The following is a 14,008-nucleotide window of genomic DNA, read 5'->3' as shown; positions in this document are numbered from 1 at the left end:
ATGAAAGTAAATTAACAATAATAGATAAATTGTATTATATATATGGCTATGATATTTTATAAACAATTTACTTGAATTTACAAATCAAGTCTTACACTCCTACAGTCCTACAAACCCTACATAAATACATACCTATGACTTATAACATGTGTCTATTTACTCAGTTACCTACTCAATTCCTTGTAAATATGATGTAAGAAATGGCAATGTTGTATAAAAGTGCTAGTGCACCTTACACTCAGGGCTTATAAAGTGACTCGAAGAAACAGAAAAAGGTATTTAAATACTGTAATAGTGTAATTTGGGTGGGCCCATTTTCCTCCAAAAACGAGATTTTCTCTATTGTCCATTTTCCAACTTGGCGGGTGGCTAAAAAGAGAATGAATATAATAAAAAGGTACGTACATCGATAAAGATGCACCAATCAATAAGTAAAATAATAATAAAAAATTAGATAATTATAAGTGTTTGGTAATAACGCAACTAGACAATAATATGTAAAATATAATATAAAAGATATAAAATATAAAATATAATAAAATCACTACAGTATATAATAATATATTTTTTTATAATTAGGTATAAGACATTTCAGCTACAAATGAATACCTACCTGTTTAAAGAAAATAAAAATTAGACATACCTAGTATGAATAATTATTTTACTTTTTGTAATTACATACCTAGAAATTAAGCGACTAGAATTTAATCAACACATACGCGCAAAATGTGATCCTATACTATCCTAGCCATACTCTATCTTTATAATACGAAATGCAACACTGGCTAAAATATTGGAGGAAAATAGCATAATTTTAGTCAAAAATAATGTGGAGGAAGATGGAAACCAACCCTTTTTTTTGAGGAAAATGGATAGTGGAGGAAAACGGTATCTTGTTTTTGGAGGTAAATGGCTACGGCCGTAATCTCTATAGGTACCTAATATGTTGAACATTCTATATAAACATAAATAATTGTGACTATTACTTAATTTTTTTTAACTAAATAATACAATACCCATTAATCATAATCAATAAACATATATGATATATTGCATAAAATATATATAATATATAAATTTGAATAGAATTAATAATAACAATAGATAATAAAGTTGGTTATAAACAATAATATTATGTAGTTACAATAATAGATAAAGGTGGAAAGGGAAAGGAGTACCGAGTAAGGTCAAGTTAGGTTGAGTTTGTTAGTGAAAATTGGTCTATTGGCGCACAGTCACACAACCAATGTAGGTATCTATTAAGTATTATTTAAATTTTCAGCATTACATTTATAATTTATGAACGCTTCAACTTAACCTTTGAATTTGGTTTGAGGAAGCTCTAAAACTATGTATTTCACTGTTTGTTCGGCTCCGCAAGAGCAGGCAGTCGGAGAATCCTCATTTGTGCAGTAAGTAATTTCATTTTCCCTGGTAATTTTGGTTCCTGTCTATAGAGTGTTGTCCAAATTTATCAGAGTAACTTGAAACCAAGATGTTTTATGTTTAGATAGCTGTTTTTTTCCCAATGCTTTTTCCCGCAGTTTGTGAAGAATACTAGGTTTGTAGCTCCATCGCATTACTTACATAAATATTTTAATTTTATTAAGTACATTGTTATAGATGAGAATTTTTGTGTTCATTCTTCATTAGTACTTTTAATCTTTAAATATTAATATCCTATATTTTTATTAATTTATTTGATAAGTAAATTAATCCAAAATTTAAACTGTATAATGATTAGACAACAAATTGTTTAATTTGAAGTAGATATACTTCTAATAGTCATAATAGTATATTGTATAGGTATATTTATATATTAAAAAAAAAAAAATATTTAATGCAAAAAAAAAACAATTTATATTAGGCTTTCCAATTAACATTACACCTATTATAGTTTTTTATACCTACAAAATATACAATAATAAAAAGTATATTATAAATTATAATTAATAATCAAACATTTAATCTATGTTCAATATAGTAAAATATAGATAATGAGATTTATTTGAATACGCATTTTACTCAATAATATATTTTTAAACTGAACAATATTTATTAAAATAATATTATAAGATGACACGATGACGGTCGGTCGTGGAGAAAATTGCCGGCGCAGGTAGGTAACCATTTTCCTAAAACAAAAAATATCTGGGTTATCTGCTCCGCTCATGGGTAAGTGTCATGAACTTTATACAAACATGCTCTAAGTATTAAAACATAGATATTTTTGTATAAACTTTAAAATAAACTTAATAATTAATATAGTTACGTCATATTCATTATTATAATTTATTTAATATGGTAAATGAAGTACTTTAAAAGTATAATAACGAGTTCACGCATGGAAACAAATGTTTTCATGACTGTACTTAAGTTGTATGTAGACATGTAGTATTTATGAAAAATTACCTGAGTAGCTATTTATTTTTATTTTTAAGTATATATTAGAGTTGAAAGGACAAATTCATTAGTCTTATTTTCTACAATATCTCAAGGTTTCAATTACTTATGTATACCTAGTTATTATTATGTGTAAATACGTATTTTTTAGTTTAACAATGTTAAACAATTATATTACATTATTATATCTATAAGTATATAATATGTGTACAAGTGTATATTATGCATATTATGTACCTATACAATATTATGCGTACCTATATACTGAACCTATTGAATATTTGATAAAAATTAAACACGGATAATTCACCAGATTATATGAATAAGTATCCCCATTTTTATTCTTTAGTTAATAATTAATTCGAATTTTGGAGTTTGGAATTTATAATTTGTAAATATACTAAAATATGATAGATATATTATTTTATTTTACATAAATGTAATGTGATATACAATCTAATTTTTGAAAATGAGAAAACCCATTTTACTGTTAACTTTTAAGCAGATGACTTTTTTTTAATGTGTTGTAGGTTTATAGTACCTAATTGATATTATAAATCAAAATTTCAATGAATTGTTTTCAAATTATCAAATTTTTGTATTATCCTACCCACTTAGGATAACAATAGACCGAAAAAGTAGTATAAATTCAAATACCTATATTATATAGTTAGAAGGCAGAGAATATAAGGCTATGACGAATTAAAAATTAAATTAGTATATTATAACTTTAAAAAATTAATTTAAAATACTGAATACTGAGTATAGAGTAACTAGATTAAGATATTTCATATACAAAAATAAATTGTAATATATTATTATTATTTAATAAGTGATATACTGATATGTATAATAATTATTAATGGGTCGAAGATACTTCGGCGCGAGTAATGTTGGCGAGGCTTATTATTTAGTTATAGGTATTGGATATTTTTTTTACTTATCTATTACTATTATCAAAGAGATATCGAATACTCCTCTAGTTCTTAGGTTTTTAACTGGTAATCCATGGACTCATTGGACGTAGATGGTTACTCGGAAGTCCACGGGTAGCTGTGAGTTTTTTTTAAATAACCCAAAAATAAATTTATTGATTTTCTACAATTTTATACTTCAAAGGAATTCATAACTCAGAAAAGGTTAAGAACCTATGCTCTAGGTAAAGCAATTAAGATAAATCAATAGGCTCTATTTATGTATAATCCGACAGATTACCACGAGACACAACTTATACAAGTTGTTATTTTGTAACTGGTATTTAAAATGTCGTGTTCGTCCGAATAAAAAGTCTATATTTACTAACAAATCGTGGTTGTGAAATTTTCGTACAAGATAGTTTTATGCACATATTTGATCAATTTAATTTTAATCATACAAAACGATTTCTGAAGGTGTCGTACTCGTACTATCATGATAAAGGTATGTGTTATGTGTAAAACTCAAATATTTAAAACTCCGCGCCGAAATAAACTCGCGCTGAAACGGCCACGCCGAAACGCCCGTGCCGAAATGTCCCATTCTCTATAATAAGTGTAATAATGGTTTATGAAAAATAAATTATAATCTGCAGTTATTACTTTATTAGTTTATTACTTATTATTAATTATAGCCTTATAAGTAAGCTGTTGGAATATTATCCTTAGTATAGTTAGTACTTACATGAAGTTTCATGTTTAATAACAGAATCTATTTATAAGTAGTTTGAATTTTGATTTAAATTCTAATATAACAATACATTTTAGGAAAAATTGTATTTGCTTAAAAATTAATACACAATGGTAATTTTCATTTGAAAAAAAATTAATTAGTATCGCCATTTGTATTCTTCTTGAATGCTTAATTATATAATCCTAAATACAATTGAAATACAAGCAGGCTGGATTTAGAAATGTAGAGGCCTATCATTCGACATTTCGACCATTATAGTAATAGCTATTATTTTTCAATTCCACGTATGGTATATTAAAATGTATTGCAAAAAAAGTCTAATCAAAAGTTTGGTTAAAATAATTAATACAAATAACAATAAAAATATATAGTTTTATTTAATTATATTAATATTTTTCGAGATTTCGTTGTTGCACAGTTTTCAAGCATTTGAGATAAATCTAACTAAGTTTATCACAAGTTCCTAACTGCAGTCGGTTATACATTTTTATTTGTTGTCTCGCTTTTATACCAATGATTGTACATTTTTATTGAAAAATGATTAAATTAATATTAGTATTGTGTTTTGTTTTTGTATTTGGATGATTAGATGTAAAAAAAAAATCACTTTATGTGGAGGCCCTCATTTTGTGGTGCGTCGTGCGTGGCGGACTGGGGCTTTTTATGCCACAAAAATTTGGCTCAAAATATAAGCATATAGAAAAATAATAAAAATCAAACTTTAAATGAAGGCACTATAAAAGAATAAGATTACACGTATACGACGTAGTAAATTTTCGTTCACCAGTTTCAATAGTGTGCTTTTAGTTTTAATATTAGTGTAAATTGACCCATTATCAAACTTTTAGGTAAGTACATTATTTGTGTTCTCTCGTTGGCTTTTTACGATATTTTAATTTTTAAGTAAATTATGATCATTTTCAAATATTTAATAATTTCATACTCATAACTCACCTAAAAATTAAAATATCGTAAAAAGCCAACAAGAGAACACAGATAATATTCTTACCTAAAAGTTTGATAATAGGTCAATTCACTCTAATATTAAAACTAAAAGCACACTATTTAAGCTGGTGAACGAAAATTTACTATGTCGTATACGTGTGTAAGACGGAGACAACACATGCAGTTGATACGTCCTCTTAAGTCTTAACCCTAGATCTTATTAGTACATAGTACATTAGTACAAACATTTAATATATGTATTTGTTATTAAATAGATAATAACACTAACATAATATACTCATATTTATTTTAAATATAAGCAATACTGAGAGTATAAACCATTATAACGTTTTATTTTAAAAATGTGAATGAAACAAATTACTTTTATAATAAATAAGCAATATTGTGTGTTGATGTTTGGTTGTTTTCTAAAATTTCATAGTCTTAATTCTGTTATAAATTCTACTTTTACAATAATTAATAACACATATATATAAGGTCAAATTAAAAAAATACTATTGGTACCTACCTAGATGATACATATTGCATTAAACAGCGGATAGTTTTTATTAATTCTGCATAAAAATGTGTAACATATATATAATTTTAATGACTTGTGCCTTGTATCTACAACGCTCTAATTATCAAAATTAAATAAACTTAACTAGTTACCAGTAGTCTACATGTTTCGTGTACCTATTTAATATGTATATTATATACATTATATTATTTAATGATTTATGTTATAGATAGAGCGTTACGTTCAAAATGTAGACTTGCTAGCAGAGGCGAATTTCCCATTAAGCACTATAGGCAGCTGCCTAGTGCGGCAAAATGAGGCGGGGCCGGGGCGTCGAATTTTGTAGTGTTTTATTAAAAAACATCAAACTTATAAAAAAAATTGGAAAATTAATTATTTTATATTTACGAAAAATAATTAATAATTTTTTATTTTTTTATATTTTTGTATATCGTATATAGTATACAGTATACCTATCTAGGTATTTTGATTTATTTTAATTTATAGTCATAACTCATAAATATACTATGTATATAGAAAACAGTTTTTGATAATACTATATTTAACACGTTGGTAAGAAACAGCATAGCAATTCTGACAATACACTACTGTCTACTATTGTCTATATATTTAATATTTAGAGTAGGTATTTTGGAGGGAGTATTGTAACTTATTCATCACCTATTATAGGAGCAGTAAGTTGTTGGTGCCTATAGCCGTAAAAAAAGATAAATCCGCCTCTGCTTGCTAGTCCACATTTATAGCATAATCTGTCAATTTGATATCTTATACTCCGCAACGCCAGAGAAACGAAAGTTATGTCAATGAAGGATTCGGCAGACGCCTACATAAACGTAGGTTGATTGCCTATACACTATACAAGTGTGATCATAAGAAGATCTAGAGTTCACTAATTCTGGACCCAGCTAGGGCATCAACGCTGCCACCGCGCAAATTTGCAATCGGAAATCTTATTTATTCAGCTGGGCCATTTGGCATAATAGTTATCAGCTATATGAGCAACAGACCATCAGCATAGCAAGCCCGTATACAGGGAGGGTTTAGGGATTCACCCCTGCCCCCGAAATTATAATTAATTATTATGTATTTTAGTTTATGTATTTATTAAAAATATTAAATAGTATAGAGAACAAGAGAACGCTAGATATTCGTCTACCGAGTACCAACGAATTTTATTTAGTAATGGTGATATTATTGGCTTGATAGAACAATAAGCAGGAAACTTATTTCCCGAATTAGTAATTAATGGCATAATATGGAAAATAATAAGTGAAAAGTATGGTAAGTGAAAATAATGTAGGTATTAATGTATTATTTGGATATCATCAGGTTATAGCCGTTATAGGATAAAGTTTTTTTTTTTTATAAGTGCTGATATAACATTTACAAATGGGCAAAAAATTCTTGAAAACATATTACAAGGCTCTTAACGATTCATTTCCCAATAAAAAATGTATAGTACCTATATTTTTAGTTTTATAAGCTTTTAAAATTAGAATTTTGACAAAATTAATCAAAAATGTACAAATTTAATTAGTTTATACTTAGAAAATCATAAAAAATTTTCTATTTATACTTAAAATGTTCAAATGAAATACAAAGTTCGTTTGAAGTTCAAATTTTAAAAACATTGAATAGGTATTCACCCGTTACCCGTATACAATTTTTGATTTTTTGTGATAATTCGAAAACAAATTATCGTAGATAATATTTTGATACTTTTTGAGCTAAATAGGTATATGGAATTTCGTTTTTTTTTCTATTAATGTTAATAAAAAAAATATTTGATGGCTCAACATTTTTGAATATTTAATACAACATCTTAAATAAATTCTTCTTATATCTTAATTCTTAATATATAAAATTATTAGAAAAACAAAGGCACTTATACAAAATTTCGTATTTGAACGAAAAATAACGATGGTAATTACATATAAATCCAAAACCATTTTTCACGATGATATTAAGGGACATAACGTTTATTTACTTATATTGTTCTAAAATTATTATACAAAATGACAAAAATGTATGTGAATTAAAATATATAAACAATAAATTGTATAATAAATGTTTTTCTTTATGAACAAAAATTAAATTTTTGGTATACTTTTATCTAAGATTATTTTTTTACTCTTAATGTGTATCTCCGGGCGTAAAAGTACCTTTTTTTTATACCAAATCCCCCAAACTAGCTAGAGCAAAATGCTTCAGTTGCCCTCAACTAAATGTACCAGTACCAGTTAATGTACATACCTTTATTTTGGATTTTGAGATCAGAATGATGAATAACTTGATCTTTAAATAAGGTTTTTTAATTTTTGTGTTAAGACGTAGCCCGGTAACCTTTTTTGAGTCTGCGACCCCTTATAATGTCATTAAAATGTCTAATGACCCTTTGGTAATGTAAGCATTAAAAAGTGGTTACAAACTATTATACTATCATACTCATTATTATTATTGTATTTATTTGTGTATGAATTTAACAAAAAAAAAAAAAGGTTATATTATATTATAAATTTGAATATTTTTTAAATTTAATGTCTATTTTTCTGTTGTTGATTAGAAATTCTAAAGTGAAATGATTTTTTTTTATTGTTACATTTTACATGAATTGGCGACTCTAAAATATTTATTGGTGACCGCCTGGTTAAATTGTTGTGTTATCACATTTTAAAGTTATTATAAACTATATAGTATATCATATAACAATGCTTTTATCTTAAGTTTCAATGGTAGTTTCAGAAAGAAAATTGGATCTAGTTGATACTACGGTAAAAAACGGACTTGAACATTTCATAAAATATCTCAAAATATGTTGACCCTATTATGATATTTCAGATATTTGAAATTTTAATTTGTTTTAGATTATTTATTATATTATAACAGTAAATCACTGTTAACTAATAGAAAGAAGATAGTAGCCTTCAGTGGCGGATTTAGGGAGAGGAGGGGGTGTGCTTGGGAGCTGAACCACCCCCTATTAAAAATTACTAATAATTCACCAATTTAAAAAAGTATTATATGTTAAATTGTTTACAATTTTTATATTGCTTTATATATGTTTAAGTACCAAATTATTAATTTTTTTTTCCCAAACTGTACATAATAAGTACTTTAGGACTATTATTATTAATATAATAGCACCCACCATATAAAAAAACTAGATCTGCCACTGGTAGCTTTATTGTTTTAGCATTACTATAGACAAGTCTGAGTCAGTATTGTAACTGTTGTGAAACATTTGATTTTTTATTGATGTATTAAGATTATTTAAAATAATTAATATGACTTATTTGTGTATGAAAAAAATGTAATACTCTTTTGTAAATTTTGATTTAGCAGAATTCTGTAACACTGTCAAGTGTTAAGCACAATTTTATTAAAATTAAGAATAGTGTGATATAACTTATAAGTAAAATGTCAATATGATGACTATTTAATATTTATACATAATACTTTTATTTTTATTGCACATCCTAGAAAGTCAATAATAATAAATAAACATTATGTTTACAAAACATATTTATATTATACAGGAAAACATGTATATTATACAATATCATAAAATAAGCATTAAGAGAATTTACTCCATATATTTCATATTTCCATCAGTCTCTCCATAGCAGTGAGTACTTCATTATAATGCTTTCCTAAAACACAAAAATAATAATAAATTATTTTTAAAATTAAATGATTTTTTGGTTTAATAGTTCAATTTATATGAATTTAATCACAATTCATAAAATTTGAGTATGAATATCAAAGCACATACAGGCAAGAGTATTTTATTTTAATGAATTAAAACATTTAATAATAAGTATAATTAATATTAAGCACCTTCAAACAACTAATAAATAATTATGATATCATAGGCATTAGTAATTATTATCATTACTGTTTAAATGATATCTTTATCCAGAACAACCAGTTTAAAGTCTTTTGTAACCGGGAGTTTCCATTTTAACCTTTGACATCTTATCGGTCTTTTACTTTATAGTATAATAACTTGTATTTTACATATAAACACGCTTTATTTTTGCCTCAAGTGGCTAGCAAAAAAAGAATTTCTTTCTTTTAATGTAATTTACTATCACTATTATATTGGGTTTTTGATCTTTATCTGCCCAATATTTTTGGCCCTCCATTCTGTGTATTTACATCAATGCAATGGGTAAAAATTGACATCACAATGTTTCTTTAAAAAACTAAAGGGTTATTCTATTGTACATTATAAAGGATCCAAGTTGTGCATCAATGAATCACCACACACCAAAAAAGAGATCTAAACAGCTTCCTCTCTCCCGACTCATTTTAATTATGTTGTTACTTGGACAGCTATTAATACAGAGTTTTCTTCCATTAATTTTAAGACAGTAGGCATAATACACACCTTTATAAGGTTGATTAATTTTTTAGGGTTTTTCTCATATAGATAGAGTACAATTATTATAAATTATCATTATTTGTTAACTATTAGATATCTAACAAGTAAATAGTTACCTCCAGATGGGACCTTAAAATTACCGCTTATCAAACAGTCTTTAAGTTCACAGCCAGCACTGATTACAGCATCATGACATACTATACAATTGTGAAGTACACATCTGAAAATTCCAACATTTTTCATAATTTAATTGCATATTGTTTTACAATTGTAAAAGTTCTGGTTAATATATAATAAATATTATGTAATATGTATCCTCTATGCTTGTTTGACAAGAGGCAAAAACAAGGCTAACACTAATTTAATACAACAACTGCTCTTAGGTAATTTCCATTTAAATGATTATCAGAAACGAAAAAAGCTAACAACAAAAATATTGTCAAGCCTTAATCTGATAATACAAGATAAAATTTAATAACTTAATAAGACAGAGTATACTATCATGTGTAATATGATAATAATTTATAATATCAGCTCATTACGAGAAGTCATTATAGCAAATAATTTTAGTTTTTGTAGGGACTATAAAAAAAATTGTATTTTAATCTTTGAGGTTAACAGTAAAATAATTAATGTTAACATATTTTCAAGTAAATTATATGAAATTCTAATAAATAAATAGTATAAACACTCAACCATCAATTTGATCAACAACCAAACAACTGCAGTCTTGACGTTGATGGTGAGTCTAGTTTCTACTGTATAAAAAAACTACAGAACTATCTGCTATTATTAACTTTTGGGAACAATCTGACATTATTGAGAAATTAAATTACCTCTCTTCAATAGTAACACCATTCATTAAAATACAATCAGTTATTCTTGTTTTTGAATTAATTGTGCACCTTGAACCAATAGTACTACTTTTAATGGATGTTTTCTCCATTATTTTAGTATTAGGTCCAACAAAACAAGTTTCCTTGTCAAATTGATTTGATAAAATTTCAGCTTCGGGTGAAATTTTATCTTTTTCATCCCCTAAATTTATTTTTAACTTGTGAATCTACAAAAATAAATGAGAAATTTATGAACAATTAATAAAGTTATTTTTACTAATTACTTACAATTTTATTGATTCTACAATAATCATACAAAGTGTTTGCACGTATTCCAATATTTGAATCAATCACACAAGCATAACATTTAATTATCTCTTCAACGTTAGATATATTACCAAAACAAGACATTGAACGAATATTAGTTTCAATATCAGATTCTTTTGATATGTTGAATATATCAGGTTTTTCATCTTCTTCATCTTCAATACACTTTTCATTTGGTTCAATATTTTTACTATGTTTTGATAATTGTTTTTTCACCACAAATGGAAGTAGCTCTCCTTTAAGAGTTGAAATATTACTAAAATAAATAATTAACAATTGTAATTAGCAATTGCATTCACATAAGTGAAATAAATATAATAAATACAAATTTAACTTACATATCTTTAACGAGATAGTTAACTAGCCAACGTTTCATAATATACATATGGGAATCTAATAATTTTGAGCAAAGAGTCAAATTCGAACACTTATTTAGTAATGCACTACTAATTGGCATAGTTTCTTCATAATCTGAAGCGGAAGCCATTAATAAAAGTCTAGATGTTTTTGAATCATATCCAATAATATCCTTTTCTATAACATTTAAAATTAATTGTAAATTTAGAATATTAATTTGAAAAATAATAAAAATACAAATTAAACACCAATTAAATTGGTGTTTTATTGTTGTAATTTATTAATTTTTTGAAAATAAAAATTGTATAATTATTTTTATTATAATGTTTTTTTTTGATGTTATATCAATCTAATGGCTTGTTAATACTTAATTATAATAATTTAATTAAAGTTACACATTTCTTGAAATTGAAAAAATGTCTTTAATATGCACATCAAAATTTAATTATTTTGAAATAAAAAATTAAATTATAAGTTGACTACATGAAAATAAATAATGAGATATATATATATATATATAATACAATTTTGAAGAAATATAAAATTAAACAAAGATTAGTTAGAATAAAATAAAAAAAAATATATAATGAATTATGACTTTACCAAATTTATTCTTTGATTTAGGTCCAGGTACAGTAAAAACACATTGTTCATCCCGTAATGGTGAAAAATACAAAGACACTAATGATGCATTATTATTTCTGTAGATATTTAAAACTTGGTGTAAATCAATATCAGTTATTAAATCACAACTAAGAACGATTACATCAGTCTAAAAAATAAACAAATATATATTTAATATAGCAAATAATTATTAATTAATACATAATACCATTGATTATAAATAATACTATTTATAATCAATGATAATGCAAACATTTACTAATTTATTTATATTAATAATAAATTACTAAGATATTATCAGAGATATGTCGGAGAGAATCAGCTGTACCCCAATCTTCATCAGATGGAATCGGAACAAAACTCAAATTAATTTCAAAACCAAGTTGATCTACTTCTTCTTGTATATCACTAGCATAGTTATCTGCTACTATTATTTTTGTATCTAAAACATGATAACAAAACATGATATGACTCTTAATAATCTAAACAGATAGGTAGATAGACAATTTATATTGATTAAATCATATCTTAGGTATATTATTTTTATGACAGCTCAATACTTGAGAAAATAATATATCCAGTGTGTATGCATAATAATAATATAACTTCTAATAAATAAAAATTATTCTCATATAGTCATATTTACAAGACCTATAAATGTGTGTAAATAAACCTGTTGAATCACACTAAACAATGGTTAAATAAATTAGATTTAATTAAAAATAATAAATAATTTATTTACAATGTAAATTTGAGAACAAATGGTGTTTATCACATTCCTGAACTGCTGGGGCATAAGTAACAATCTTAAAATTCTTTAAAAAATGGTTTTAGGGAATTGCATGATGAGTAATTACAAGATTTTATTTACTTAACAACTTAAAGTATTGAGTTAATAGGTATATTATTATTATTCCTTATGTCAGGATTTAGCATTTTCTTTGAATACCTATAACTAGTAATTGAATAGCTTTAACTTTATATTAGTGCATACAATTACATACCAATATCAATTTATTTATTACAACTCAATTGATTATTATTTTAATAAAATATGTTATTATTATATTATTGCTCTTAAAGTTATAATGTGAAAGTAAATTTATAAAAATGTGGACATAGATACTCAGTTTACAATAATATTATGAGATTGTAAAATATTCTTTTTATAAACAGGTTTAGTCAACATGTAATGTATACACACAATAGCCTACAGGCTACAATACCATCTTCTCACCTCTGAACCCAGCGTTTTCGAGCAATTTGAGCGGATAGTATATCATTGGCTTGTTTCCGACTGGCAACAGACACTTTGGTTTTGTAGCAGTCATCTCGGGTATTCGAGATCCTTTTCCGGCGGCCATGACGACCGCTTGGAATTCCAACCAATTTTGCATAATGAATAGCAATCGGCTACTGTAAAAAAGAGGGTTCTATACAGTCGGAGGTTAGTCCCAGTTTAAACAATTCACTAATCGATGAAGATGAAGTTATAAAAGCCGCGCGATATGTCAAATGTCAATATCGAAACTCGCAAAACGCTAGCGAATCGAACTCGTCTGATCGTCGGCCCACCACCGAGAATGTATGATAAACTGATAATATACAACGCACACTGAGATGATAACTGTTATCAGCCGCAAAGGGAACGACGCACGGGGTAAATTATAGCGCTACGAGACGTGAGCGAAAAGAAGCAGTCAGCAGCTGACGACTGGAATATATATATACTTATCTATGACTGGCGTACTGGACAACGGTTCCGATCCACGATCCAGCCATCAGTCAGTCACCTCAGCAGCGGCCAGTGCGGCCACGGGACTGGAAAGTGGAAACGCGATTTGTGCGTTCTCCATACGGTCCAGCAAGCGTAGAACACAATTTATGTTCTACGGTATGGCGCGGGAAGAAATAACCGGGTGG

At 26.5% G+C, this 14,008-nt stretch overlaps 1 protein-coding gene across 1 annotated transcript; it reads right to left on the bottom strand.

Moving 5' to 3' along the window:
* Positions 1 to 9,061: 9,061 nt before the first annotated feature.
* Positions 9,062 to 13,948, bottom strand: LOC132930875 (translation initiation factor eIF-2B subunit gamma). Its single transcript, XM_060996973.1, has 8 exons — positions 13,323 to 13,948; positions 12,373 to 12,527; positions 12,065 to 12,233; positions 11,443 to 11,638; positions 11,066 to 11,360; positions 10,778 to 11,004; positions 10,058 to 10,161; positions 9,062 to 9,207 (listed from the first exon to the last, which is right to left on the bottom strand). The coding sequence occupies exons 1-8, from the start codon at positions 13,480 to 13,482 to the stop codon at positions 9,155 to 9,157; spliced, it is 1,359 nt and encodes a 452-aa protein (XP_060852956.1). The 5' UTR covers positions 13,483 to 13,948; the 3' UTR covers positions 9,062 to 9,154.
* Positions 13,949 to 14,008: the final 60 nt, after the last annotated feature.

The sequence above is a fragment of the Rhopalosiphum padi genome, chromosome 4, assembly GCF_020882245.1.
Source record: "Rhopalosiphum padi isolate XX-2018 chromosome 4, ASM2088224v1, whole genome shotgun sequence".
Lineage (NCBI taxonomy): Eukaryota > Metazoa > Arthropoda > Insecta > Hemiptera > Aphididae > Rhopalosiphum > Rhopalosiphum padi.
This window is presented reverse-complemented; position numbering and strand designations above follow the sequence as displayed.